Source organism: Pristis pectinata, chromosome 29, assembly GCF_009764475.1.
Source record: "Pristis pectinata isolate sPriPec2 chromosome 29, sPriPec2.1.pri, whole genome shotgun sequence".
NCBI lineage: Eukaryota > Metazoa > Chordata > Chondrichthyes > Rhinopristiformes > Pristidae > Pristis > Pristis pectinata.
In genome coordinates, this window is record NC_067433.1 from 2730307 (window position 1) to 2758301 (window position 27995).

General features: G+C 51.9%; 1 protein-coding gene across 1 annotated transcript; it reads right to left on the reverse strand.

The window, feature by feature from the left end:
* Window positions 1–380: 380 nt before the first annotated feature.
* plat (plasminogen activator, tissue) lies at window positions 381–27988 on the reverse strand. The gene is made up of 14 exons (XM_052041251.1): window positions 27858–27988; window positions 15379–15472; window positions 14176–14233; window positions 12840–12971; window positions 10978–11088; window positions 10719–10893; window positions 9828–9919; window positions 9138–9312; window positions 8073–8167; window positions 6805–7003; window positions 6263–6399; window positions 5378–5518; window positions 4418–4566; window positions 381–2463 (listed from the first exon to the last, which is right to left on the reverse strand). The coding sequence occupies exons 2-14, from the start codon at window positions 15436–15438 to the stop codon at window positions 2266–2268; spliced, it is 1722 nt and encodes a 573-aa protein (XP_051897211.1). The 5' UTR covers window positions 15439–15472; window positions 27858–27988; the 3' UTR covers window positions 381–2265.
* Window positions 27989–27995: the final 7 nt, after the last annotated feature.

Below are 27995 nucleotides of genomic sequence, written 5' to 3' on the forward strand. Positions count from 1 at the left end.
CTAACCTTTTGCCTCCACATCTGCTGCTTGACCTGCTGAGCTCAGTTTGTTAATACCCCAAGTACAGATGTACTTCCCCCCCGCCACCCTCCTCCTTGCTGGGGTCAGTCTTGTGGAATCTGACCTTGTTCTGGACACTGACCTCTAACCCGTAAAGTGGTGAATGAGCAGCTTAAACCCTAGTCTGTCTGCCTGACTCACTTGTTGCTTAATAAGGAACGGAATGACTGGTGGTTGCTGGGGGAGGTGGTGGTATATTGAAGATGATTTTGGACGGGAATCTGGTGAAGGAGCAGACAGGCTTTCTCACCATGAATAACTGCTGAGGGAAATTCCAATATCTGACTCAACCTTGTAAATGGAGAGACAGGAACCAGGGAAAGTAAGCAAATAGTTCAATTTTTATTCTTTTTTAAAAAAAGGAACACGTGATGCAAAAATCTTTAAATATCATCCAGAAAAAACATTTTGTAAAACATCCAAAACATAGAATAATAAATATTTTAGTACGTAGGAATGCTTAAATACTAACGAATGGAAGTGTACACTGTGAAGATGGGTTATGTACCCTCACTCACTTACAGAGAGGTGCCTGCACACTCACATGCCTGCACATTCACTCACAGACTTGGAGGGTTGTGCACGCACACCCACGCCCCTATAAAGGAGAGTGTGGCTTTGCAAGCCAAGGAAGGCATGCATCGTCGCTGACACACCTAGAGTTGCGTGCACACTCGTACATCTGCAAGTGTGCACACTGGCTGGTTCACGTACTCACAGGTGCAGAGCCAGACTCACAGGCGTGTGAACACATGAACGGGCCGAAGCCATTCGGCCCCTCCTGTGTGTTCCAGCATGCAAAGGATGGAGGCTGATCTTTGGCCTCAGCACCCCCTTCCCGCACTATCCCCAGAACCCCCCCGATTCACTAGGTTTGTCAGTGTGCACGGACAGTGTGCTGGCACCGTCTCACATCCAGCTGTGGTCAGATTCTGGATTTGTGGGTGGTCACGGCTGCGTTTTGCCGAGCTTAGGGTTTGTTGAGTTGTCTGTATTCAGCTGGAGCTCAAAAACCACAGCTGCCTTTCTCGTTGTGCAAGTCCTGTGTCCAGTCAGAACAGTGTGGTGGTAATAATGTCTCCGAGAAGCAGACTGGAGATATCTGGCTCAGCAACGATTCAGTGACCATTACACGGGCTGCTGGTGGCACCTTGTGGGATCCACCCAGCCGACCAAGGAGGTGTTTCCCCATCCATTCATTCCCGGAGCCAGTGCCAAGCGAGTGAGATGGAGCTGGAGAGCAGAAGCCTCCACCTGTGATCCCTCATGGGTTCATGTTCACACCATGGACCGCAGCCACGGGCAAGTGCAGCAAGTAAAGAGTTAATTCACAGTAGTCTTGACGAGACAAGTTTTATGTTCCCAATCTCAGGTTACTGAGAAGGGCGGGAGATGTTGTGAGGCAGCGCCAGGGCTGGAGGGGTGTGGAGCTGTGTACACAATGAGAAGGGAACAGTTTGGGTTTGAAAGCACCTACAGGCTGCGGGAGGGGCTGGTGTGGTTGGGACATCTGTCCTGGTGCCAGACCGGGACAATACTGAAGCTATTATAACAGGTACAATCTGAGTGCTCGTACAGTGTGGGTAACTACTGAAAACAACTGGTAAAATCAGAAAAACACTTAATAATTAGGATTCTGACACTGGTCAGTTGGAATAACCAAGATCTCTCAGTCATCAGCTGTGTGTGTGTGTCTGTCAGCATGCATGTGAGTGTGTATGTCTGTGTGTCTCTGTGTGTGTTGGCCTTTGTGTGAGTCTGTATCTCTCTGTATGTGTGTTCCTGTGTGTGCCTGCATCTGTGTGTACTTTCTGTGCATGTGTGTGTGTGTGTGTGTGTGTGTGTGTGTGTGTGTGTGAGGGAGAGAGAGAGCCACTCCAGACCCCAGGCTCAGTCTCCCACCCAGAGTCCCCAGTCATTAACTGCGGACAGGCCAGTGTCTTCCAGCGGGAAATGATGGACTGTGGGAGGGTAAAGTCAACACAACATGATTGGAACAATTGCACTGAAATTTTACAGGGGGCACCAAGCGATCAACAGCGAGAGGCGAGCAAGTCTTCCTTTGGTTGGAAAGCAGTTCATCAATGGGACTGTAAGCCCCCCGGTGTCCATCACAGAGTCTGGAGGCCGGGGGAGAGGGTGGGCTCCCTCTGTCACTGCATCCTCAGCACGGGGGTCAGACGCTTATCGGTGCTTGCTGGCTTGTTATCCCTGACGGTTAAAGCTCTTGTACCTGTTGAATGCAGGCTTGGTCATGTGATCGTGAATCCAGTCCAGGTAGTTCACTACCTTGGTGTAGACACCAGGAACATCCTTCTTCCCGCAGCCGATGCCCCAGCTGATGATGCCTTGGAGGATCATCTGTCCCTTTGTCTGACAGACCAGTGGACCTCCAGAATCTCCCTGTGTGGTCACAACAAACAGAGCTGGAGTCAGGGAGCAGAACGGGTCCCAGACCAGCAACCCAAGTCTGTCCAACCTCTCCAGAGGCCAGCGGGGGGGGTGGGGGGGTGACGCTGGGATGGTCCTGGATGGGACAGGGACCCCGTGGGGAGCAAGCTGAAGTGACAGGGAAAGAACAAGGGGAGGGAGGAGATTGGATAGGGGAAATCTGCAGGGCTTCCTCAATGAGCAGCCACCGTTGCAATGGGCCGAACAGCCTCTGTGTGTGGGGTAGGAGTCTAGCAATGAAGAGCTTTGGAACAGGAAGCAGAATCTGGCTCCCGGCCACACGCACTTTCTGCCAGGAGTTGTTCCTGAATTTTGGGGCAAGTGCACAGCTGCAGCGACTCTGGATCAATCCCGACATCTGGCACTGTCTGTGTGGAGTTTGCACGTTCTCCCTGTGACTGCGTGGGTTTCCCCCGGGTGCTGAATTTGGATTCAGAATTGGTTCGTCCATAGAAGACGGGGTGGTGGTAGATGGAGCGTATTCTGCCTGGAGGTCGGTGACCAGTGGTGTTCTGCAAGGATCTGTTCTGGGACCCCTGCTCTTTGTGATTTTAATAAATGACTTGGATGAGGATGTGGAAGGGTGGGTTAGTAAGTTTGCTGATGACACAATGGTTGGTGGTGTTGTGAATTGTGTAGAACGTTGCTGTAGATTACAATAGGACATTGATAGGATGCAGAGCTGGGCTGAGAAGTGGCAGATGGTGTTCAACCTGGATAAGTGTGAACTGATACATTTCGGGAGATTGAATTCGAAGGCAGAATACAAGGTTAATGGCTGGACTCTTAGCAGTGTGGAGGAACAGAGGGATCTTGGGGTCCACGTCCATAGATCCCTCACGGTTGCCACGCAGGTTGATAGGGTTGTTAAGAAGGCGTATGGTGTGTTGGCCTTCATTACTCAGGGTATTGAGTTCAAGAGCCGTGAGGTGATGTTGCAGCTCTATAGAACTCTGGTTAGACCACACTTGGAGTGTTGTGTTCCGTTCTGGTCGCCTCATTATAGGAAGGATGTGGAAGCTTTAGAGAGGGTGCAGAGGAGATTTACCAGGATGTTGCCTGGATTGGAGAGCATGTCTTATGAGGATAGGCTGAGCGAGCTAGGGCTTTTCTCTTTGGAGAGAAGGAGGACGAGAGGTGATTTGATAGAGGTGCACAAGATGATAAGAGGCATAGATCGAGTGGACAGTCAGAGACTTTTTCCAGGGCGACAATGGCTAACACGAGGGGACATAATTTTAAGGTGATTGGAAGAAGATACAAGGAGGATGTCAGGGGTAAGTTTTTTTTTACACAGAGTGGTGGGTGCACTGCTGGCAGAGGTTGTGGGGGCAGATACATTAAGGACACTTAAGAGACTCTTAGATAGACACATGATTGATAGAGAAATGGAGGGCTATGTGGGAGGGAAGGGTTAGATAGATCTTAGAGCAGGATAAAGGGTTGGCACAACATTGTGGGCCGAAGGGCCTGTACTGTGCTGTAATGTTCTATGTCCTATGCTCTATGCACTGGTTTTCTCCCACATCCCAAAGAAGTGCAGGGTTGGCGGGTTAACTATGCACTGTACAACACTCCTAGTGTGAGGGTGAGTGGGACAATCAATGTCGACGGGCAGAGGATAGGTTACAGGGAATATTGGTGGGGGGGATGGGATTGTTCTACAGGTCAGTATGGACTCGATGGGCTGATTGGCCTCCCTCAGTGATGCAAGGAAGTATGGAAATGTCAGCCTTTCCCAACAGGACTGGGCTGAGGTTCCACATCCTGAGCCACTGGGCACACAGTTAACTGCTGGTGGCAGCTCAGAAAGTTACGGGCTCGGCTCAACACTCCTCTGAGAGGGTCAGGAGTAGGCCCCAAGGCCTGGACGTAAAGTTGCACCCCCAGCCAGGGTTCTACTGACCTTGCAGGCGTCGTCTGTGCCCCGGGTGTCGCCGGCACAGATCATGTTATCGGTGACGGTGCGGTTCTGGAGATAAGCTGGACTGCAGCGATTTGCTGGGAAGAGACGCACATTTCCTTCCTTCAGCTTCTTGGAGAAGTTGTAAGAGTCTGTGGGCCAGAGCAAAGGTTAGAGGTCAGGGGAGTCAGGAACAGGAGGAGGCCACTTGGCCCTTCTCCACCAGTCAACAGGGCCGTGGCTGATCTCAGCTTGGCCACAGCTTCAGTCTCCTGCCTGGTCCCCTTAACCCATCTGCCCTCAGTTCTCCTGAAGTCCTAAGGACCACTCCACCCTCAAGTACAGACTCTGCTCTGCAGACTCGCAAAGCTGCAAATGAAAGAGTTCCTATTTTTCCTCAATCCAAGGGGGGCAACTACTTTATAGAGTCATGCACGGAAACAGGCCCTTCGGCCCAACTCGTCCGTGCAGACTGAGATGCCTATAATCCTATTTGGCACATATCCCTCTATTCCTTTCCCATCCATGAACCCGTCCAATTACTTGATTGTATCAACCTCCACCACCTCCTCTGGAAGCTCGTCCCAGATACCCACCACCCCCCTCTGTACAGGAAGAAATACTTGCCCCTCGGGTCCCAAGATCTGGCCCCTGCCTCTAGATTCTCTGAGTGGAGGAGATGAGCTCCCAGCATCAGCCTGCCCAGGACCCTCGGCAGCTCGCTGCTCTTGACAAGATCACCTCTCCTGCTTCTCAGCTCCAGAGAGAGTGGACCCAATGTGCTTGGCCTTTCCTCAGCGGATGACCAGTTTGTACCCGGAATCAGTCCAGGGAACCCTCCCTCTTGTGTGTGTTGCTTCCCTCTGAGCCCTGCACAGCCACGCTGAGGCTTGTACCCTTGTACCGCGTTTCCCCAATCCAGTCAGGTCCTACTGTAGGGAGCCCTGGGGTGGACGCACTTACATTCCTTCTCCATGCCGTATCCGGAGACTTCACACTCAGTCCAGTCGGCCAGACGCTGTCCCTTGTGCGGCAGACACACTGTGCGCACGGATCGTGTCATCTTGGCGCACCTCCCGGTCTTGGAGTGGAGCTTGATGAGAGCTGAGGGGTGGAGGGAGGGTGGGAAAGGGGTGGAATGAGACAAACGAGAGTCAAACTACCTCGTGCTGTTGGCATACCCAAGACCGGCACTGCCTCTCGGTTGGTCGGGAGGTGCTGCTTCCACAGTGTAACAGTGGTTGAGGGAGAGACCCATTCACGATCCTCTCACAGTCCAGAACTCTGGGGGAGACACACTCCCCTCTCCAGGACACCAGAGGAGATCCACTCCCCTCTCACGGTCCAGGACACTGGGGGAGATCCACTCCCAAACAATGCAGGACATGAGGAAGGATCCCCCCCCCTCACCCCCCCACCATCCTCAACACTAGCTCTTTGACAATAAACCTCCCACCCACCCACTTGTTGGTCTGTTCATGCGGAAACACTCTGGGATAGCCCTGGTGATCCTGGGATGACCAGATACAGGTCAGCAGCAGAAACCATGACTGACATCCCCCACACCTTCCCCTGTCCCAGAGGTTCAAGCACAGGCATGGTCTGGGGGCTCGGCTGCACCACATCCTCACAGCAGAAAGTGCTAATGAGCCACTGGTATCTCAGCCCTCAACCCCTGGGGCTGGCATTCTGGGCCCCTCAACAGCTCCAACCTTCAGCTGACTGCCAGCGATTGGCAAAACCTGGTCCACAGTTCCATGGGTAAGGGTGAGGACGTGTGGATGGTGCGGGTGGTGACTGCTTGTTGTGGGGACCTGTTGCAGGAGGGAGAGAGGAATAATCTCGTACCGATGTCGTGGTTGAAGGTGTCGTCACTGAATCCCTGGTGTACGAAGTAGTCCTCCACCTCCAGTAACTGCTCATCGTCCGATGTCTTCTCCACCATGGTCCTGCCCATGACCACTTTCAACTCATGTGGTTTGAATCTGTTTGGCAGCAGAAAGTTATGTTTAATAGACATCACTGACTGGGGGCTCCGTAGACGAGGGTCTTTCCCACCTCCCTACCCGAGGGTCTCTCCCACTAACTCGGTCTCCCTACCTGAACTGCTGGAGGAACTCAGCAGGTCAGGCAGCCTTTGTGGAGGGAAATGGACGTCGATGTTTCGGGCTGAGGATTTGGTAAGGTCATTGCCCTGAAGCATTAACTCTGTTTCTCCCTCCACAGACGCTGCCTGACCTGCTGAGCATTTCCAGCATTTTCCATTTTGATTTCAGATCCCTAGCATCTGTTGCCCATGACTATTGTGGATTTGGTTTGTCATTCCCTTCCTGGTGGACTTTGTCTCTGAGTTCCCACTGACTCAAGCCCCTTGTTCACCAACCACCTACTTTGAGTTGAAGCAGTGAGCTGCCGTCAGAACCCAGCATGATCCGATCAGGCTCCCTCCAAACAGGAATCTCCAACTTTTTCCCCGTCTGTCATAGTACATAATGGCTGCCTGCCACGGGTGAGAAGTGATGTCGACGAATGACCCTCCCTTGATCCGGAACTGCTGAAGCTTAGGATGTCTCTTGCCGCAATTCTCCACTGCAGACACATACAGACCAGGTGACAACTGAGCAAAAGGGTTTAAACCATCCTATCAAACTTAATGACACAAAGATTGGTGGGGTTGTGTACAGTGAAGAAGGTTATCAAAGCATATAGATCAGTTGCAGATATGGGCAGAGAAATGGCAGATAGAGTTTAGTCCGAGCAAGTGTGGGGTGTTGCATTTTGGGGGGGGGGTCAAATGTAAGGGGAAAGTACACAGTTAATGACAGGACCCTGAACAGCATTGACGTATAGAGGGATCTTGGGGTCCTTGAAAGTGGCTACACAAGTAGATAGGGTGTTAAAGGCGGCATATAGCAGGCTTGCCTTCATTGGTTGGGGCATTGAGAATAAGAAGTCATGTTGCAGCTGTGCAAAACTTTGGTTAGGCTGCACTTGGAGTATTGTGTGCAATTCTGGTCACCCCATTACAGGAAGGATGTGGAGGCTTTGGAGAGGGTGCAGAAGAGGTTCACCAGGATGCTGCCTGGATTAGAAGGCATGAACTATAAGGAGAGGTTGGACAAACTTGGATTGTTTTCTCTGGAGACTTGATGGAAGTTTATAAGATTGTGAGAGGCATAGATAGGGTAGACAGTCAGAATTTTATTCCCAGGTATTAATGTCAAATACTAGAGGGCATGCATTTAAGGGGAGAGGGTGAACGCTTAAAGGAGATGTGTGGGGAAAGTTTTTTTCTACCCAGAGAATGGTGGGTGCCTGGAACAGGCTGCCAGGGGTGGGGGTGGAAGCAGTTACAATAGTGGTGTTTATGAGGCTGTTGGTCAGCCACATGAATATAAAGGGAATGGAGGGGTATGGATCATGTGCAGGCAGAAGGGATTTAGTTTAATTTGACTTTGTGTTTGGCACAGACATTGTGGGCTGAAGGGCCTGTTCCTGTGCTGTACTGTTCCATGGTCTGTGTGAGTCATTAGAGCCAGACACAACACTATATCCTGCCCTGTGCATTAACCGGGTGTTGAGCACATGTGCCAGAGAGAGGGAGTGAGTGGTGGGGGAGTGAACACCAGCTGTGGGTCAGCACGGGTGTGATTCTTACCAGATGGGCTGCAGTGCTTAACGTTGCAGAATTCCATCATGACCGTACGCCTTCCCTTAACGTAGCACCAGGGTTTCAGATCTCCACTGGGATTCCTGGAAAGAGACATTGAGCAAGCAGGTTTATTAAAATATGTATTTGTTCCTACAAAAAAATAGCTTGCTGGACTAACCCCACCTCCTTCACCCAGAGAGCAGTGAGTACCAGGAATGCATTGCCCAAGAGACTGGTAGAAGCAGAGCCGCTGACAGCATTTAAGAAGTGTCTGGACAAGCACTTGAAGTGCCCAGGCACGGAGGGCCATGGGCCAAGTGCTGGAAGAGGGCAACACGTTTAACGTGGGAGGGGAGAGATTTGATAGGAACTTGAGGGGCAATTTCTTCACCCAGGGGGTGGTGAGTGTATGGAACGAGCTGCCAGAGGAAGTGGTCGAGGCAGGTACAATAACAACATTGAAAAGACACTTGGACAGGTCCATGGATAGGAAAGGTTTAGAGGGATATGGGCCAAATGTGGGCACATGGGACTGGCTTAGATGGGCATCTTGGTCAGCATGGACCAGCTGGGCCGAAAGGCCTGTTTCCTCCTGTTTGATTCTATGACCTTGCTCCAATGCCTTTGCATCGAGATCAGGAGTGGGTGTTCCTTCCACTGTTCAGCACCGGGGACCTCGCTTTCAGCCACTGCTCTGGATCCGACCCTCCCTCTACACCACTCCATACACCATCACAGACCATTCAGCCCATCGATCCATGCTGGCTGGCAGAGACCCACCAAGCCTAACCCCACCGTCCGGCACTGCGTCCGTGGTCCTGTAGATCACAGCTCTTCAGGGACACCCCCTGTGGGAGGACCTCCCAGCCCTCAGGGTGAACACATATCCCTCTACAATTACTTTAAATCTACCTCCTCAGGTGTTTGCCCCTCTGCCAAGGGAGAGGGCCCCCTCCTGTTTACCCAGTCTGGGTCCCTCATTATGCCTCAATTCAGTTTCCCCTCGGCCTCTGTTCCACAGAAAACAACCCCGGCCTCTCCGACTTTCCCCCATTCTGCGGTGGGTGGTACCTGCAGTAGTTGTGGCTGCCCAGCCCCAGCAGATGGGCGTTGGGCACCCAGGCATTCTGCGTGCTGTGTCGTACCGCCTCGGAGTCCCAGCGGAGGCAGGTTCTCCCGGTCCGTGAGTAACTGCTGGTTCCCCGGTACTCCGCTCCGTTTTTGGTGTAGCACTCGGATTTGGAGACTGTGGGCAAACAGAGACCAGGTTAGTCATCAGTCCTCATGTCCCTCCAGCCCCCACACCCCCGCCCACTTCTACTGCCCCTGGCTCCAGGGGGCAGCTGGCTTCACATGGGATGGGGGTAGGGCAGGTCTGAACTGGAAAACCCATTGGTGACTCCATTGAAGAGAGAGGGTGAGGTACGGGGATTGGGAGGGAGGGGAACATTGGAGGGGCAGTGAGGAGAGAAAGGGAGAGGGGAAATGGTATCCGGGAGGGGCAATGGGGAGGGGGAGTGAGATAGGTTAGCAAAGAGAGAGAGAGAAAGAGAGAGAGAACCCAGGAGGGGCAGTGGGGAAGAGGGAGAGATGGAGCCAGTGAGAGAGGCAATGGGGAGATATGGGGGTATGTTTGAGGTCAGTGATGGGCTAATTGTGCGGCAGTAGGAGGAACAAAAGGTGGAGACCACCCCTCCCCCCCCCCAACACCCCCCCCAGCCCCCGGTTCGAGTGCTCCGCGGGAATTAGCGGGAGACTTACGCTGAGGACAGGCGGGAAGGCTACACTCCTCCCAGCTGAGGATGTGCCCGTTGTAGACATGGCACCAGGGCATCGTGTCGTTGTCGGGGTTCCTGCAACAAGACAGACATTACACTCACAGCACGGGGAGAGGTCGGGCAGGAGGGGAGCGCAGGAGACTGAGGCGTGACCTTATGGAGGTGTATAAAATCATGAGGGGCATAGACAGGGTGAATGCACACAGTCCTTTTCCTAGGGAAAGGGAACCAAGAACTACAGGGCAGAGGTTTACGTTGAGAGTGGAGAGATTTAAAAGGGACCTGCAGGGCAACCTTCTTCACCCAGAGGGTGGTCTGTATATGGGACGAGCTGCCAGAGGGAGAGGTTGAGGCAGGTACGTTAACAACACTTAAAAGACACTAGGACAGGTATATGGGTAGGAAAGGTGTAGAGGGATATGGGCCAAACGCAGGTCATTGGGACTGGCTTAGATGGGCATCTTGGTCAGCATGGATGAGTTGGGCTGCAGGGCCTGTTTCTGTGCTGTGTGACTCTGAGACTCTATCACACAACTGGACAGGACCCAGTAGCCTAACGGCTGCCTGGTGTCGCACTACAACCCCACCTCTGAAGAAACTCTAATGGCACAGGGTGATCCAACTGGACCCCTGGTCGGTGCTGAGTGACACAGTTACCCCCTCAGTCCCGGTGCTGCTGGGCTACAGAGGAGGTAGGGACGGGGACGGGGTGGGGTCTGGGGAAAGCCACGAGGGGTGGGGGGAGCAGGGTCTGTGTTGTGAGTGGGAGAGACCCCCCACCCAAGATGGAGCAGAGAGCAGCCGGGCTGTGACCGGGTCAGTGACCAGCAGCTCCATTGGGTGAGCTGGGAGAGGCCGGAGACTCGGTCCTTACCTGCAGAAGTTGTGGTTACCCAGACCGCGCTGCTGGGCATTGGCAGCATGGCCGTTGTAGCGCGATCGGACCACAGCGCTCAGATTCCAGTTGAGGCACTGTTTCCCGGAGGCAGTGGTGCTCCAGGTACCACGGTAGCTGGTCCCACGACCCTTGTAGCAAACCTCCTTGGTGTCTGCAACACAAAGAGTGGGGGAGTGAGGGAGATGGAGGGGGTGAGGGAGGTGCGGAGGTCGCACAGAGCAGCAGTGTCACCTACCGATTTCACACAGCGGTCCCTTGTACCCGGCGGGGCACTGGCAGATGTGGTGCTGGAAGTAAATGGCCTGTCGACACTTCCCACCGTTGTAGCACTTGTTCTGGGGGCAATCTGTCGGAACAGGAGCACAGGACACCTCAGGCAGAGTTGGGCAGCGATGCTACCCCCACCCACCAGCCACAGAAACACCCAGAGGATGAGCTCCCTGCCACAAGTGACTCACCCTTGGACAACACTCTCACCCGCCCCAGGTCAGGGTGATGGAGGACTCTCTGGATGAGTGCGGCTCCCAGTTCCCTTGAAGTTCGACATCATCCACAATAAAGCAGCCACTTGCCTGGTTCCCGTGCACCAGCTCGGGAGTTCCCTCCACCACCGGCACACGGTGGCCACAGTGGGCGTCTGCAAACCGCACCGCAGTTACTTGCCCAGTCATCTCCTCCCAAACGCAGGACCTCTCCAACAACAAGGACATTGGAATACCACCACCTGTAGCTTCCCCACTAAGTAGGGCACGATCCTTAAGTGGCAATCGATCCCCGTCCCTTCACCGTCACTGGGACCAAACCCTGGAACTCTCTCCCAGCAGCACTGTCAACAGAAGGACTGCAGGAACATGGCTCACCACAGGGGTCAGTGAGGGATGGGCAATGACTGCTTGCTCAGCCAACCACACACAGGTCCCAGAGAATGGAGCAACGAGAAGACATGTCACAAAATGTACCAGTGGTGCTGGGTGATAAACAACCTGCTGGGGGATTCAGTGGGTTGAGAAGCATCTGTGGGGGGGGGGGGGGGGGAAAGAATTGTTGATGTTTCGGGCTGAGGCCCTGCCTCAGGACTGAGATGGAGTGGGAGATGGTCAGCACAGAGAAGGGGAGGGGTGAGAAAGGGGTCCGGTGATTGGTGGACTGAGCAGGGGTGAAGGGCAGTGAGTCTTGATAAGAACATGATCGGAGAGCAGGGGAGCAGTGAGGGAGGTGTGGGGCGGGAGCAAACTGGGGCCTGGGTGTGGGGGCAGACCCCTGGGCAAGAGGGGGCAGGTCAGCACCCTCCACACGACGACCGGCACCCAGTGCGGGACAGGAGCACAGGATCCACCCCACACAACGTCATCATCTGGGAGCTGACAGAGTCCGACTCTCAGTGTTATACTGCACAGAGACAGGCCTTCTGGCCCGACATCTCCATGCTATACTATTATGCTTTGTCCCTGCCTCCCTCTTCACCCTGCACGGCTCACTCTTGCCCTCTGTGGTGGGCTGCTCATCACCCTGCACCCCTTCTCGTTGGAATTGGAATTGGTTTATTATTGTCACTTGTACCGAGGTACAGTGAAAAACTTGCCTTGCATACCGATCGTACAGATCAATTCATTACACAGTGCATTGAGGTAGTACAGCGTAAAACAATAACAGAATGCAGAGTAAAGTGTCACAGCTACAGAGAAAATGCAGTGCAGACAGACAATAAGGTTCAAGGTAGATGACTGTGAGGTCAAGAGTTCATCTTATTGAACTGGGGAACTGTTCAATAGTCTTATAACAGTGGGATAGAAACGGTCCTTGAGCCTGGTGGTACGTGCTTTCAGGCTTTTGTATCTTCTGCCCGATGGGAGAGGGGGAGAAGAGAGAATGACCCAGGTGGGTGGGGTCTTTGATTACGCCGGCTGCTTTCCCGAGGCAGTGAGAAGTGTAGCCCGTCCCCTCAGTGCACCCTGCTCTCCTCGCTTCACAGCAGCTTGACTGGACCTGGCCCAGGGAACAGGGATCACCCCTCGTACCGAGTGAGGGACGAGTTCCTCCCCATTCTGCTTGCACAGGTGCCTTGCTCGTACCGCGAGCAGTTACGGCCGTACCCACCTTGCACTGGCACGCTGTGACACCGGGTTGTCCACCTGTTACACCGGCAGTACTTCACCCATTTCCCCTCCACCTGAAGCCACGTCTCGCCGTCCAGGTAAATCTGTGAGTTGGCACGATCCAAGCAGTAACCTGGAATATTCAGAGCAGCTGGAGTGAGACCGAGCACCAGCTGAGCTAACATCTGGCCAGGCGGGTCCAGAACATCTGGCAGACTCCACACATGGGACACACAGCGAGCAGACACCAGAGGCAAAGACCGAGACCACAGAACAATCAGTGAGGCCCCCGTAAGGTAGTAAATCATACCTGGGAACTTCGTGGAGGAAGATCACATGGAAGAGCTGGAGTAGGCCATTCGGCCCCTCGAGTCTACTCCCCGTTCACCAAGATCACAGCAGCTCCACCTCAAACCTTTTCCGAACCTGTACCCTTCAGGCTCGTCCTACAACTCACTGGGACCAAGGCTGGTTTGTGACCCAACTTGATGTATCTGATTAGGGCTTGTTGCCCTGCTAGGGGGCCCCATTGAAGGAGCACTGCACCATTGGAAGTGCAGATGTTAGAATGAATGTAACTTGTTTCTCTGTAATCCCAGCAGCTGGCACTAATTGAAAAGGAACAAATTCTCCCAGGGTCCTGACCGACATTCCTCCCTGTGCTGTCACCACCCAAAACCCTGCCCTTAATCCTTCCCCTCGTCGCTGCCTGTGGGAACATGCAGGAGCTTAACGCTCCCACAACAGTTGGAAGTAATTCCCTGTGGGAACTGTCAGGAATTGGGGGTGTGATCACACGGAACCTTTCAGCACCAGAAGCCAGCAGTTCCAGTCAGTGTGGTCCCTCTGATTGGTCAGCGGGACTGTTGTGATCTTCCTATGCTGTTGTAGCAGAATGTATGAACGAGTCACCAGCCGGGGACAGCGCCCGGCAACAAGGGACGTGTGTGTGGGGTGTGGGCGGCAGATTCTGCTATCTGGGGGCCTCAGCTGGTAACTCAGCGGCAGAACATATTGAACAAAGCAATGATGGAAACAGAAAAACATGTCCATCCCCACCCTACACACCCACCCCCCCATACACACACCCACCCCCACACACAGCCAGCCCCCCCACACACACACCAACCCCCACACACACACCAACCCCCTCCGTACACACACACCTCCCTCTGCAAACACACAAAGCATATCCACTCCCCCATCCCACCCACACTCACACCACCCACATACACCTCCCCCTATACACACAAAACATATTCACCCACCACACACACACACACACACACACACACACACACACACACACACACACACAGCAGTGGAGGTGAACTCACTTCGAGAACTGGACTCAAATTCCCTTGTCCCTCTTCTGACTCGCAGGTGCTGCTGCTGCTGTTGAGAGAGAAAAGACCCAGGAGTTGAGAATCGGACTGTGCAAACTGGCTCGTTGAACAAGCTCTCCACTCTCTTTCTGTGACCGTGCACAGTTTCCCTCTCCCTGGCCTTTGTCCTACTCCCCCAGTGAGATTGCAGCAAAGTCCATGTGCTCTGTGCCCTGACCATCTGAGGTGGGCTTCCACTCCTGTGAGTCTCAGACTTGGTGCGCTGACTCAGGGGGCCAACTGGTCCCAACTATCACTTAAAACTTGAAGGAAAAACTCACACAACCGAGGAATGAGCAGGAGAGGTCAGCTACCGCAGGGCTGGTACCAGCACCATGTATCAAAGGGTTGTCTATGGTGCGATCAGTGACACACCTAAGTGGCATCTAACATGATGGTCCATTGTTGGGAGTCAGGGCACTGAGACTCTAACACCGGGCGATTTCACCTTCACAACACTACAGACCTGCTGTTTAAGGTCATTAAATCATGTGGCACCAAGGACAACCCTTTGGCCCATCATGTTTGTGCTACCTCTTTAGCAGAGCTTTCCAAACGGTCCCCTCCCCTGCTCATTCCTCACTTGGCTGAACTTCCTTCCATTTTTATCCAATTCCCCTTTGAAAGTTGGGATAATCAGCCTCCCTCCCTTGCAGAGCGTGCCTTTCACATGGGTGACGCGCACGGTTTTGAGACATCCCTCGGGTTTACTGAGGAGGGAATGAGGAGTTAAAGCAGGGAACAGTGGAAGCGTTCAGCGGACCAGGCAGGGTCTGTTCTTGCTGCCTGACATGGTTCCCCTGGACGGTGGCTGATCCTCAGTGTGCGTGGCACTGGGACACGGACCCCCCAGGATCTGGGGGCCGACCTCGCTACTTCCACATTTTCACCGCATCCGCAATTGGTGCTCGGCTTCCCCACTGCACTTTCTGTTCTCAGTTCACTTATTTACAAAAGTAAATTGCGGGTTGTTTAGAGGAAGAGAAGGGAGTGGGGGCTGTGCGGGTGGGAGCAAAGGTCGAGAGAGGCCAGGTTCGAGGGGGAGGTGAGCGGGGGGAGGCTGAGGTGGAAGGGGGATGTGTTGGGGGGGGAGCAGGAGGGGGCAGAAAGGAGATTGTGAAGAGGGTGAGTGGAGAGTGGAGTTGAACCTCTTACCTCTGAGGCCACAGTGAGGCCGAGCAGCAGAGCAACAAGGATGGAGATGTTCACCAGCATGTTCTGCTTCTGACCTGGTCCTCAAGTTGTGTTCCTACAAAGACATTAACAACGGCACCGTGAGAGCCGGCAGGGGCTGCTCTGGGTTCCAGGTGGCCATCTGTTGCTGAGTCCCCAGCAGGCAGATCACCGAGACTTGAGGGTAAAAATTAAAGGAAAATTTCACCCAATGGAGGAATGCGAGGGGAGACCACTCTTTGGGCTAGTCCTATCAAAGGGCTAGTGCTAGCACAATGGGCCAAAGGGCTGTTTTCAGTGCAGTCAGTGATTTGCCACTATAGCATCTAGTCTGATGGTCCATTGTTCATCACAGGGCAGTGAGAGTCTAACACCCAGAGGTTTCACCTTCAAGACGTTATTCAGACAGACCTCAAGTCAACCCTGTGCCCCGTCATGCCTGTGTCTGTCCTTCGCCCGGACTACCCAACCTTCCCATCTTCATCCCTCAGTCATGGGAACTTTCCCTTCCATTTTAATCCAACTCCCTTTTGCAAGTTACAACAATCTGCTTCCATCACTCTCTGGAAGTGCTGTACTAACTTGGTGGTCATTGGTGGTGACCTCAAACCAGGTCACCAGGTGGGCAAGCCTGGGGCTACTGGAAACATTGCCCACATTTAGTCTACCAACCCTCAACCCCACCCCCTGATCTTGCTCTCCCCTCCCCCCCACGACCTTCCTGGCTCTCAGGATGCCAGTCCCCAGTGTCTCCACACAACACGACTTCCATTTCCTGTTGTGGTATGTGTCCTTGACATCCCCTCCAGAGCATCCACACTCTTCCCAAAGTCCGGTGCCACAGGTGGCGCCTGAGCCCAAGCCAATATTTCATTAAGCATAACTTCCTCATTTCCTACTTGATGCTCTGTGTTTACAAAGCCCAGGATCTCCTCTCTTAAACAGCATTCCCAACTTTCAAAGACCCATACGGATCAATGTGGGACGTGACAAAAGAGAAGGACCAAACTTTAAGAGAAAATTTGACCTCCATACCAGTGGGCTAACACCTGTTGAACAGACTGATGTGGGGGCTCGCACAGGGTGCCAGCTTGAGGACTCCCTGTGCTTGGGAAAGAGCAGAGAAATTCCAAAAACAAGCAGCCATCTGGACTGTGAGTTGGCTGGGCTGTATGGTGTTGGCTGGGCTGTATGGTGGGACGTCTCTGAGTCAACATGGCCAAGTTTGCCTGACCTGTGGTCAGCACAGCGCTGGCCCTCAGTTGGGATGTGAAAGTGCCTGTTAAGTAGTCACGAGCTTGACTGAGAACAGAAGAGATCACGAGGAGCTGTCGAGAAGGGGAAGGTACCTCAAGTAGCTGCTTGGCATTGCTGGGAATTGGTGATATCAATCCTTTGTAACCACATTATCCCATTCCCTTCCTGTCAATCTCCCACTAACTCGATTTGGCTCAGCCCACTTCCCAGTAGGTCTGGGAAATCTGTTCAAAGTCATAGCCTGGTGTGGGAATGGAGAAATATCATGGCAGTGCAGTCAGGGTTTGGTCTGGGACCAAATAGAGGAAGCTTCACTCTGTATTGAAGTGCACAGTGATCGGCTGGCAGTGTTTCAGGAATAGTGTGCTATAGAGCTTCACTTTGTGTCTAATCCATGCTGCATCTGTCCTTGGACTGTCCAATGTCACAGTACTGCAGCGAACCAACCATAGTTTCAATAATAATGACTGTAAATGGTGGAGGAGCAGGAACATACCAAGGGATCAACGTTACAGCCTGTCCTGCCCTATGCTGAGTGTTTAATGGGGCAGTGCACAGGAAGCTTTGCTCTGCACTAAAACTTTTATCCTAGCCCGGTTCAATAGGCCTTTAATACAATGGCGACCCTACAAGAACAGAATGTACGCTGAAAACAGAGCACTTCTTTGAAATAACAAATCAATGGCATTTTACCAATTGCCAGAACCCAATAGGTGCAACCTAATTATGCTTGCTGTAAAGAATGAACACAACTGATAGATTTTCCTTTGAACTGTCCTCACCCTGTGTATGTTTGACCGGACAGTGTGGAGGAAGGTTCACTCTGAATCCAACCCAGCCTGTCCCTGCCCTGGCAGTGTGCAACACCACACCGTGATGAGATGATATAGAAAGTTTCACTCTACGTCTAACCCATGCTGTACAATCCCTGGGAGAGTTGGACTGGGTGGTGTAGAGGGACTGTTACTCCGGTGCTAACCCGTCTGTGCCTGGGGAGTGCTGGGGTCTGTCAGGGGAGAGGTGCTTGGCTCCAGGACACTGCAGTGGGAAAGTGGAGCTCTGGCACTGATTGAACCTCCCTGTGGGATGTGTGTGGGTCTCACTGACATTCTCCATCTGCTGGAGGTCTCCGGCTGTGTGAGGGGAGGGCGGCTGAGTCCTGGTTCAGACATTTCCTCTGTTTATCTTTCTCTTTTTTTTGTCTCTGAACTTTAATGACTTTCTTTTGCTGAGTACCATAAAACACAGAGTATAGGGAACAGCTCCATTTGAGAGCTCTTCTATTCCAAGTCTTTGGAAATTGAAGTTCTCTCATTGTGGTGAGCTGTCACCAGTAACCGTCAGTACCCACAAGGCTATGTTGGCGAGGTTGTCTGTATAAAGAAAACGTCTCTCAGTCTCTGCTCACTATAACATGCGTTACACTCAATAGAATCCAATTACTGCTGAAATGTGGGATAGAGTCAAAGAGGGCTACAGTCAAAGAGGGCTACAGTCAAAAGGCTTGAAACAAGACCACATAATTACAAATGTGGTTAATAAGCTGACAATTTTAAAGTGATATTGGGGATAAATATTGATCAGGACACTGGGACAAACCCTGACCTTCTTCGGTATATTGTCCTGGTCTTTTTTCCATTCATACAAGATGGGGACGTGGATAAGGCTGTATCTTCAGTACTACGTTCAAGTGTGAGCCTGGACTGGGATTTGAACCTCCCACCGTCCGAGGCAAGGTTAGTCAGAGAGCAGCACAGTGATGCAGTAAGGTAGAGCCACTGCCTCACAGCCCCAACGACCCAGCTTAATCCCGACCTCCGTCACTGTCTGTGTGGAGTTTGCATGTTCTCCCTGTGACCGTGTGGGTTCCCCCCGGGTGCTCCGGTTTCCTCCCACATCCCAGAGATGAGCTGGTAGTTAATTTGCCGCTCGGTGCAGTTGTGGGAAAAGAGTTGATGGGCCTGTGAGAGAGAGAATAAATTGCAGGGGTTCCAGGAAATAAGGAAGGGGGAATGGGATTGATCCGACTGGTGTGTCTGTAACTGGTGTGGACATAGAGGGTCAAAACTGTCCTCTTGTGCCGCAGTAGGTAAGTAGATCAACTGAACCAAAAACTGGAATATAAATGGACAATACTGGGGCTGGGCTGACAATAGGTCTTCGTCCTGAAATGTCAACTCTGCTTCTTCCTCCGACTGTAACTCTTGGCCACGGGAAGAGGCAAAAGACCCCAGGAAACTAGCGTCAGGGTGAAGCAAGTGCTCCCTTCAGCTCAGTCACAGGGGCCAGCCCTGTCGTGTAGGATGCCTGGGCTGTGTTGTCATCCAGAGCTGCTGAGCCAGCATCATTCAAAGCCTTGGTCACTAACCTACACCGAGGGGTAATTAGGGAGAACGTGGAAACTCCACACAGACAGCGCCAGAGGTCGGGATTGAACCTGGTGCTCTGGAGCTGTGAGGCAGCAGCTGTGCAGTTTTTTTGATTTGAGATCAACACAAACTGAGCTGCAGGAAACAAGCAGCTTGTCCTGTGGGAGATTCGTTCCCACCCAATGCTCAGGGGCCAGTGCAGGGGACAGGAGCGAACAGGCTTGTTCTCATCTGCTCTTGCTCTCTGTATCCGTCCCCGCCTCTCTCCCACACCCACAGTGGGGAAGGGCAGGTTTTGGATCAATCTCACTCTGAACCTCTCTCCCCACTCTCTCTCCCCTTCTCCCTCTTTCCCCATCCTTCCCGCTCTCTCCCCCCCTTTTTCTCTCTCCCTACTCTCTCTCTCCCCCCTCATTCTCTCTCTCTCTCTCTCTCTCTCTCTCTCTCTCCCCCCCCCCCAGACACTCACAGGGGGAGGGGCTTTGACCTCCTGCCTGCCTTCTTCATTCAGTGGGCCTGGGTGGTGAAAGAGAACGCGGCCCTTTGTGACTGGGACCCTCGCCTCATGGCTGCACCATGTCGTGGGCGGAGGGAGCAGCAATGCTGTAACCCTTTCGGTGGTAACACAACCCATCTCTGGCAATCTGTGGGACCGTTTGAGCCAAACCCTTTCCCTGTCCTCAGTCTCGGGAGCACAGACCTCCTAACCCTTCAGCGGTTAAACCATGGAACCCCTCATCCCTGCTCCCCGTCTGCGTCACCCTCTACGGCCCAGTCACCCCACAGCACCCAATTGCCTCCTGAGAGGGCAGGATTCTACTCACGTCTGCAGTGTCACCAAGACAACGGGGTTTTAGATTCCTGCACCAACAAAGGATTTTTAAAAAACACTTACTTTGCAAATTATTGAACTAACACAGAACAACCAGCGCAGTTTTCTCCTGACAGTGTAGGAGAAAGTGTCTGTACCAGATCATCACCACTTGGTACTGCTCCTCAGAGCCCAGAAACTTTATTGTTCTCCTTTATCATCCCAATTTCCTTTTGAAAGTTACCTTTGAACTTGTCTCCATTCAAACCCTTAGGTAGACATTCCTTATTACAAAGGTTCACATATTAAGATAAACCTCTTATCTCTCCTCTGATCCTTATGCAAACCTTTAACCCGAATCCCCTGGTCCCTAACCCTTCTCCCACTTACTCTTTATTTGCACACACAGGAGACGACAGATGCTGGAAGCCGAAGCTAAAAGCGATCTGCTGTAGGAACTCAGCGGGTCGAGCAGCATCTGTGGGGGGAGAGGAATTGTCAGGACATGATTCAGGGTCTTGACCCAAAACCTCGACAATTCCTTCCCTCCCACAGATGCTGCTCGACCCGCTGAGTTCCTCCAGCAGATTCTTTATTTCTCTTTATTTGCTGTTATAAGAGTTTTTCCTTATTACAAAATCTGCCCCAAACCTTCTGCCCTATGGAGACCCACCCAGCCTCACCACAGAGCCTGTCCCAGGTCCTGGCTGCGAATCTCTGTGCACCCGCAAAGTTTTTACGTCGATCTGAATCATGGAGCCCAGAACAGAACACGACGCTTCGTCTGAGATCTGAACAGTTTTCTGAGTTTGCCGCGATACCCAATTCCTCTCTCAATAAATCCAAGGATCCCCAATGATTTTTTTAAGCAGTCTTCCTCTCAATCCCACCCACCATATTCCAATGTTTATACAGCAATATAAGTCTCTCTACTCTGGCCCGCTTAGAACCGTATCATTTGGTTCACATTGGCTCCTATTTCTCACCTTTTTATTTTTCCTAACCAACATACTGCGCCTGAAGCCCCACCACCAGGTTCAGGAACAGCGACTCCCTTCAACCATTCGGTTCTTGAACCAACCGGCACAACCCTCATCACTTTGATCACTTTGCACTGAAATGGACTTGTTTTTTGTTCTAATGTGTTCCTTCTTGTAAAAAAATTGTGTATAATTTATGTTGAATTTGTTTTTCTTGTGAATGCTGCTTATCTGATGCTCTGTGCCTGTGATGCTGCTGTAGGTAATTGCCCCTGTGCGCACATGTGCCTGTGCACGTGACAATAAACACGACTTTGATTTTGATTCCATCTGCTGTGTACCTACCCACTTTGTATCTGTTACTATTGTTCAGAACTTTCCCATCTACTAACTCAGTGATCATCCAGGTCCAAACCAAACATATATCCAGTTCAGTAAATAACCGTGACCTTTAATCTTCTTCCCTGGAGAATTCCTGACAAGCCATCGTTTCCTCTTTGCTCCAAATATTCACTGCAGATTTCAAGTTCTATGATGTGAATAAATCCGGTGATTAAAATGCTCCAAGTAACAACTAATCTGAGCTATATTCCTGGAAGCCCAGTGTCCCAGGAGTGGGCTGAAGTTTACTGACGCCTACAAGCTGCACTGAAAACAAAGAATGAGAAGGACTTGAAGTAGACGCTGAGCAAACTCTCTCTTCAGTTCTAACACGGATGGTCCCCCCCCAACCCCCCACTTACCATTACCACACTCCCATCTCCCAAGACTCTCCCTCAGAAACACTAATCCCACACACTGATCAGGCCAACAGCACAGAGACAAGACTGTCAACCCTGCAGCAACAACCATTTGGAGTCGTGTTATGCCTTTAACTAAAAAAATTGTCCCCGGACACTTTGCATTGTCAAACAAAATTTGATACTAGGGAGAGAGGAGGAGCAAAGGCAAAGATTTAATGAGGATTCTGAGGAGGCAGGGAGGTTTAATGAGGGGAATTTGAGCTCAGAGGCTTGCGAGCTGAAGGAAATGTGTCAGTGGTGGGATGATAAATGTGAGGTTGATCAGGACAGAATTAGATGAGAAGATTGTAGAGAAGGAAGTGATGACTATGATTCTTCGATTCCTGGATATCGTTTTGTTAAGTGAAATTTTGTAAATCACAAACACTGAAATGAATTAAGGGTTTTCTGGTGCAGTGTATTCTGTAGGGTAGGGCCTGGTCCATTAGTCATTACAACAACTAACTTCGTAAATTGACGGACGTGCTCTGAAGGGGCAGTGAAAATTCATCAACAGAATGTTTGCAGATCAGGGAATTACCACGGAGAACGAAACAGGTGAGGTTAGGGGGAGGGGGAGAAGGTGGTGGATGCAAGTGAGGCCACGAAGGGATTTCAGGGGGAACAGCAGCTTCAAACAGTCCTGGGGAGGAAAAGGAGGTGGGAGACAGGGAGGTCACTGGAAGGGTTGTTTTATGTTGAGCAGGGAGGGGTTGACAGCAGATTTGGAAGCACCCGAGGAGAGGGAGGTCCAGATCAACATCAGTGCAGACGGTGCCCAGGGAGGGAAGTCTGTGCTGAGTATTGCAGTGAACAAAGGCTCCTGGAAGCAGGAGGTGGGACTCATTGAGGCCATGAGATGCACAAAACCAGCCACATCTGAAAGTAACGTCGCGTAACGATGTGGAAACTTCTTATCTGGCTGTGTGAACCCTCGTGGTAAACGAGCTCGGGCGTTCCTGGTACATATTGCAGTGGGGGAAGGAGACAAAGTGGGGGGGGGGGGGAAGGGAAGAAGAGGAGGAGGTGGTTTGCAAGCAAGGGAAGAAGCTGGGGTTATCACTGAATTCAAATCTGACCCTGGAACAGTGAGCACTCTTGGCAAGTGAGAGCCCTGGTTAGTCATGGAATGGCTCACCACAGAAATAGCTAACGAGTGTGAAGGAAGCAGCTCTGTCCTCCACCCCGCCTTCACTTTTACTTAGAGGAAAAAACACAATGGAAGGAAATATTTTGATTCCGATTTCTCGCTGCAGGCTGTGGCAGGCTGGCATTTTCCACTTGTAACTCAGTGAGGAGAGATTGGCAAAGAACCAGGCTGTGCGCAAGATCTGCCAAATCCAAACCCCTTGCCAGTCAAAGCAACATTCCTGTGGAAATGTGGTCAAAATCCTGGACCTTCTGAACTTCAGAAAGTTGTTACAGAGTCAAACAACAAGGAAACAGGCCCTTCAGCCCACAATGTCCTCGCTAACCACCATGCACCCATTGTGCTGTCCGAAGATCAGGAAAGGCTGCAGAAATTCACTCTGCCAACTCCCTGACGTCTCTACAATTGGTCATCGATGCACCGATATTTGTGAGCCGCCACAGGTGGGGCTGCAATACAACAATGGCTACACTTCACAAGGAGGTGTTTACCGGCACCAAACGTTATTGCCTCCTTGCTCAACTCCCTGCTGTGTGACCTGGGGCAGCAGAAGACTCACATGGTCCTGCGATCAGAATTAACCGGACCAAGCCCACTTCTGCTGCTTGGCATCGGGAAGCTGCTCGTCAAGCTTCAGACACCCACCCACAACAGCCCCATACTTCCCGATCCACATCACTCTATATCCATCTCACTGACCCCACAATACATGGGTAATGTAACTACTGCTGAACAGCTAATGAATACCTATATTTAAGATGGAGGATAGAACATAGAACAGTACAGGAGATGTAGTTTGTCACTAAAGATTCTTACAAATGTCTACACAAGAGCATTTTGACTGGTTGCATCACCGCCTGGTACGGAGGCTCCAACGCGCAGGATCGCAAGAGGCTGCAGAGGGTTGTAGACTCAGCCAGCTCCATCACGGGCACAACCCTCCCCGCCATCAAGGACATCTTCAAGAGGCGGTGCCTCAAGAAGGCGGCATCCATCACTAAGGACCTTCACCACCTGGGACGCGCCCTCTTCTCGTTACTACCATCGGGGAGGAGGTACAGGAGCCTGAAGACCCACACTCAATGATTCAGGAACAGCTTCTTCCCCTCCGCCATCAGATTTCTGAACGGTCCATGAACACTACCTCATTATTCCTTTTCCTACCTATTTATTTTGTAATTTATAGTAATTTTATGTCTTTGCACTGTACTGCTGCTGCAAAACAACACATTTCACATCATAAGTCAGTGATAATAAACCTGCTTCTGATACAGAACAGGAACAGGCCCTTCAGCCCACCATATCTGTGCTGACCACGATGCCAAATTAACCAAAACCTATCTGCCTGCACGTGATCCACATCCCACCAAACCCTACATGTTCAATTGTCTGTCTAAATGCTTCTTAAACACTACATGCCCTGGGAATTTTGCAGAATCAGCACAGTGAAAAATAACGGAAAATAGAGAGATCTAGACACAGAAGGTACAGTAATAAATAATCAGCATGGATTTCAAAAGGGGGAAACATTGCTTGACAAACCTAATTGAATTTTTGAAGAAATAACAAAGAACAAAGATAGTGGTAATACTGTGGAGGTATTGAGGGTCTTGATAAGATACCCCACAATAGTCCGAGGAAGAAGATCAGGAAATATGGAGTTAGGGACAACTGAAGAATGTGTTGCGAGCTGTGTTCAGGACAGAAAGCAGGATTAGAGAGTAGCTATCAGCTGTGGAAGATGGTCGATAGAGATGTTCCACAAAAATCAGGACCAGGGTCACTGCTGTTCATAAGTTACATTATCAATTGGCATGGAGTCAGAAACAGTTTCTAAATTTGCAGATGATGTGAATTTGGAGGTCCGTCATGCTGAGGAGGACTGCAACAAATCACGGCAGGACTTTAATATATTTGCAGCGTGGGCAAATACTTGGCACGTGGGGGTCCGTGCAGATAAACATGAGGTGGTACCTCTGGGCAGGAAGCACGGGAAAATGACATTACTCAGAGGGCACCTGTCCAGCAAGGGTAGAACCAACACACAAGAGCTGCACCACGGCTTTGCAAGGCCATAAATTAAAAAACAAACCAAGTTCTAGTATTTATTTCTAAAGAGACTGAATTGAAAAGCAAAGGATGTTATGATATGCCATTATTGAACCATGGTTAGACCGCAGTTATGCACAGTTCTTGTTGCTATAGCCTACAAAAGGATGTAAAGGCATTGGCAAGGTGACAGAGGAAACTTATTAAAAATGCAAGAGTGTCCTGACTCTTCATTCCCTGATCCTAATTCATCACCAGAACAAACACTGGGTCTTTGTTCTATGCCGATAAGAGGACTGTAGATGAGGTAGATTCAGAGAGAGTGCTTGCACTAGTGGGCAGCACGTAACCGAGGCAGTCAGCCAGAAACCCCTGTCGGAAAGTCACAGGGAACTTCTTCACCCAAGGAGCAGCGGGAATGTGGGAGTCACTCCTGTGGGGAGGTGTTGAGGCAATGAAGAGAGAAGTAAAACCAAAAACAATTGTAGGTGGTGGAAATCTGAAATAAAACCAGAAAATGCTGCAAACTCTCTGTGGAGAAGGAAACAAGAGTCAGCGTTTCTGGTTGGAGCCCCCTTCATCAGAAGTAGAGAAACGAGAAAACAAGGTGCAGAGAGGCTGGGGAGGGAGGGCTAGGATAATATCTGACCGGGTGAGGTTGACAGGTGACCTCCAACAGAAACGGCCCCTTCTGATACAGAGTGAGTTACATGAAGCTGGAGAATGCCCAGAAAGTGCAACGTGCCCAAACGGAAGACGAGCTGCTGTTCCTCGAGTCTGTGTGGGTCCTCACTGTGACAGTGCAGGAGGTCACAGACCGGTGGGTCAGGGTGGGGGTGGGATGGGGGAATTAAAGTGGCAGGTAACAGGAAACTCAGGGTGATCGCCCAATGTGTGTGTGGTTTCTCCAGTGTGGAGGGTGTGTCCACCCAGTGTGAGTGTGGTATCTCCAGTGTGGAGGGTGTGTTCACCCAGTGTGAGTGTGGTATCTCCAGTGTGGAGGGTGTGTCCACCCAGTGTGTGTGTGGTATCTCCAGTGTGGAGGGTGTGTTCACCCAATGTGTGTGTGGTATCTCCAGTGTGGAGGGTGTGTTCACCCAGTGTGTGTGTGGTATCTCCAGTGTGGAGGGTGTGTTCACCCAATGTGTGTGTGGTATCTCCAGTGTGGAGGGTGTGTTCACCCAATGTGTGTGTGGTATCTCCAGTGTGGAGGGTGTGTTCACCCAGTGTGAGTGTGGTATCTCCAGTGTAGAGGTGTGAACACCCAAAGCAGGAGACTGGATTGGAAGAATTGCAAGTGAATGGCTGCTTCGCCCTGACCGTGTGGCCCCTGGGTGTGGGAAGGGAAGCCCTGAGAACATAGGTGTCGTATCTCCTGCAGTTGAATTGGACTTGTGAACGTTTCTCTCTGTCCCAGTTCTGAGGGAGGCTCTTCAACATGAAACATGCACCCTGCTCCTGCCGCCACAGACGCTGCCTGACGTGCTGAGTATTTCCGACCGTTTCTGTTGACATTCGCAACTGATGTGCAAGAAAGTGAGAGAGAAGGACTCCCGACGGATTCCCGTGATGAAAGAGCGGCTGAGGCTGGGAGTGCAGACAAAACGCGGGCCGAATGGCCTCTCCCAGCACCCGCCACACACACCAACAGGCAGCAGCGGCTCTGCCTCCCGCTCAGGAGAATTTCACCGGACAGGTATCGGCGGGTTTAACCCTTCCCGTGCCGGCAGCAGTATCACCGGACAGAGAAAATGTCAGAGGGACCGAGCCGCTCCCTGAACGCTCTGTCAGAACTCGGTGGTTAACAGGACGCCCGTCTCGGGGCCGCTTTCAACATTTCTACTTTGTGTACAAATTTACTGGAGCGATTTACAGCTGCCGCTAATTCCAACAACCCTCCCTTCTCTATTATACAGAGGCGCACACTCACACCAACACACACATTAACACGGAGACACTCACACTTAGACACACACTAACACACACACACTAACACAGACACACACCAACACACAGAGACACACATTAACACACACACTAACACAGACACACACCAACACACAGAGACACACATTAACACACACACTAACACAGACACACACCAACACACAGAGACACACATTAACACAGAGACACTCACACTTAGACACACACTAACACACACACACTAACACAGACACACACCAACACACAGACACACACGTTAACACAGAGACACTCACACTTAGACACACACTAACACACACACACACACCAACACACAGAGACACACATTAACACACACACTAACACAGACACACACCAACACACAGACACACACGTTAACACAGAGACACTCACACTTAGACACACACTAACACACACACACACACCAACACACAGAGACACACATTAACACACACACTAACACAGACACACACCAACACACAGAGACACACATTAACACAGAGACACTCACACTTAGACACACACTAACACAGACACACACACTCACACACAGACACACACGTTAACACAGAGACACTCACACTTAGACACACACTAACACACACACACACCAACACACAGAGACACATTTAGACACACACTAACACTCGGAGACACACGCTCAGACAGAAACACACACACACACACACACCGCGCCGCTCTCTGAGCCCCGCACCAGACCCTCTCCCACCCACATGGCCGGTAACCCGGGTTTGCCCCTCGGTGCCCGCTCTCCCTCCCTCCGAGTGAGCTCAGGGCAAACGGCAGAACGGGAGAATGGGGCAGGGAGAGGGGACGGGCGAAGGATGGGTGTGTGAGGAGGGCAGAGAATGGGGCAGGGAGAGGGTGCGGGGCTGGGGGGCAGGGAAGGAGGCAGAGAGGGGCAACGGGACAGAGAGGGGAGGGCAGGGGCAGAGAGAGGGGCAGCCCCTCCGTGGAAGGATCCGAGCTCGGGAGGGTCCCGGCCGCCGCGCTGTCCCGGGGGGGGGGGGGGGGGGGGGGAGGGGAGATGTCCGCCGTGGGCCGGGGGTCCGGTCCGCTCCGCTCCGAGCCCCGACCGCCAGCCGCAGGACTCACCGAGAGACGCCGCTGCTCCTTGACCGCCCGTCACCGCCGCGATCGCCGAGGCTGAGCTGCCCCCGCTGCTCGGCGCCGGGTTTTGTAGCGGGGAGAGGCGGGGCGCTGATGTCACGGCCCGGAGGTCCGGCAGTGTGG

What these genes read in the sequence shown, in the direction of transcription:
- plat (XM_052041251.1), bottom strand. Translation starts at nt 15,438, where the DNA reads ATGCTGGTGAACATCTCCATCCTTGTTGCTCTGCTGCTCGGCCTCACT. An exon ending in GGGACCGCTGTGTGAAATCG is followed by an intron (nt 10,894 to 10,977) that starts GTAGGTGACACT and finishes TTTGTGTTGCAG; the next exon opens with ACACCAAGGAGGTTTGCTAC. An exon ending in GCTCACTGCTTCAACTCAAA is followed by an intron (nt 6,400 to 6,804) that starts GTAGGTGGTTGG and finishes GCTGCCAAACAG; the next exon opens with ATTCAAACCACATGAGTTGA.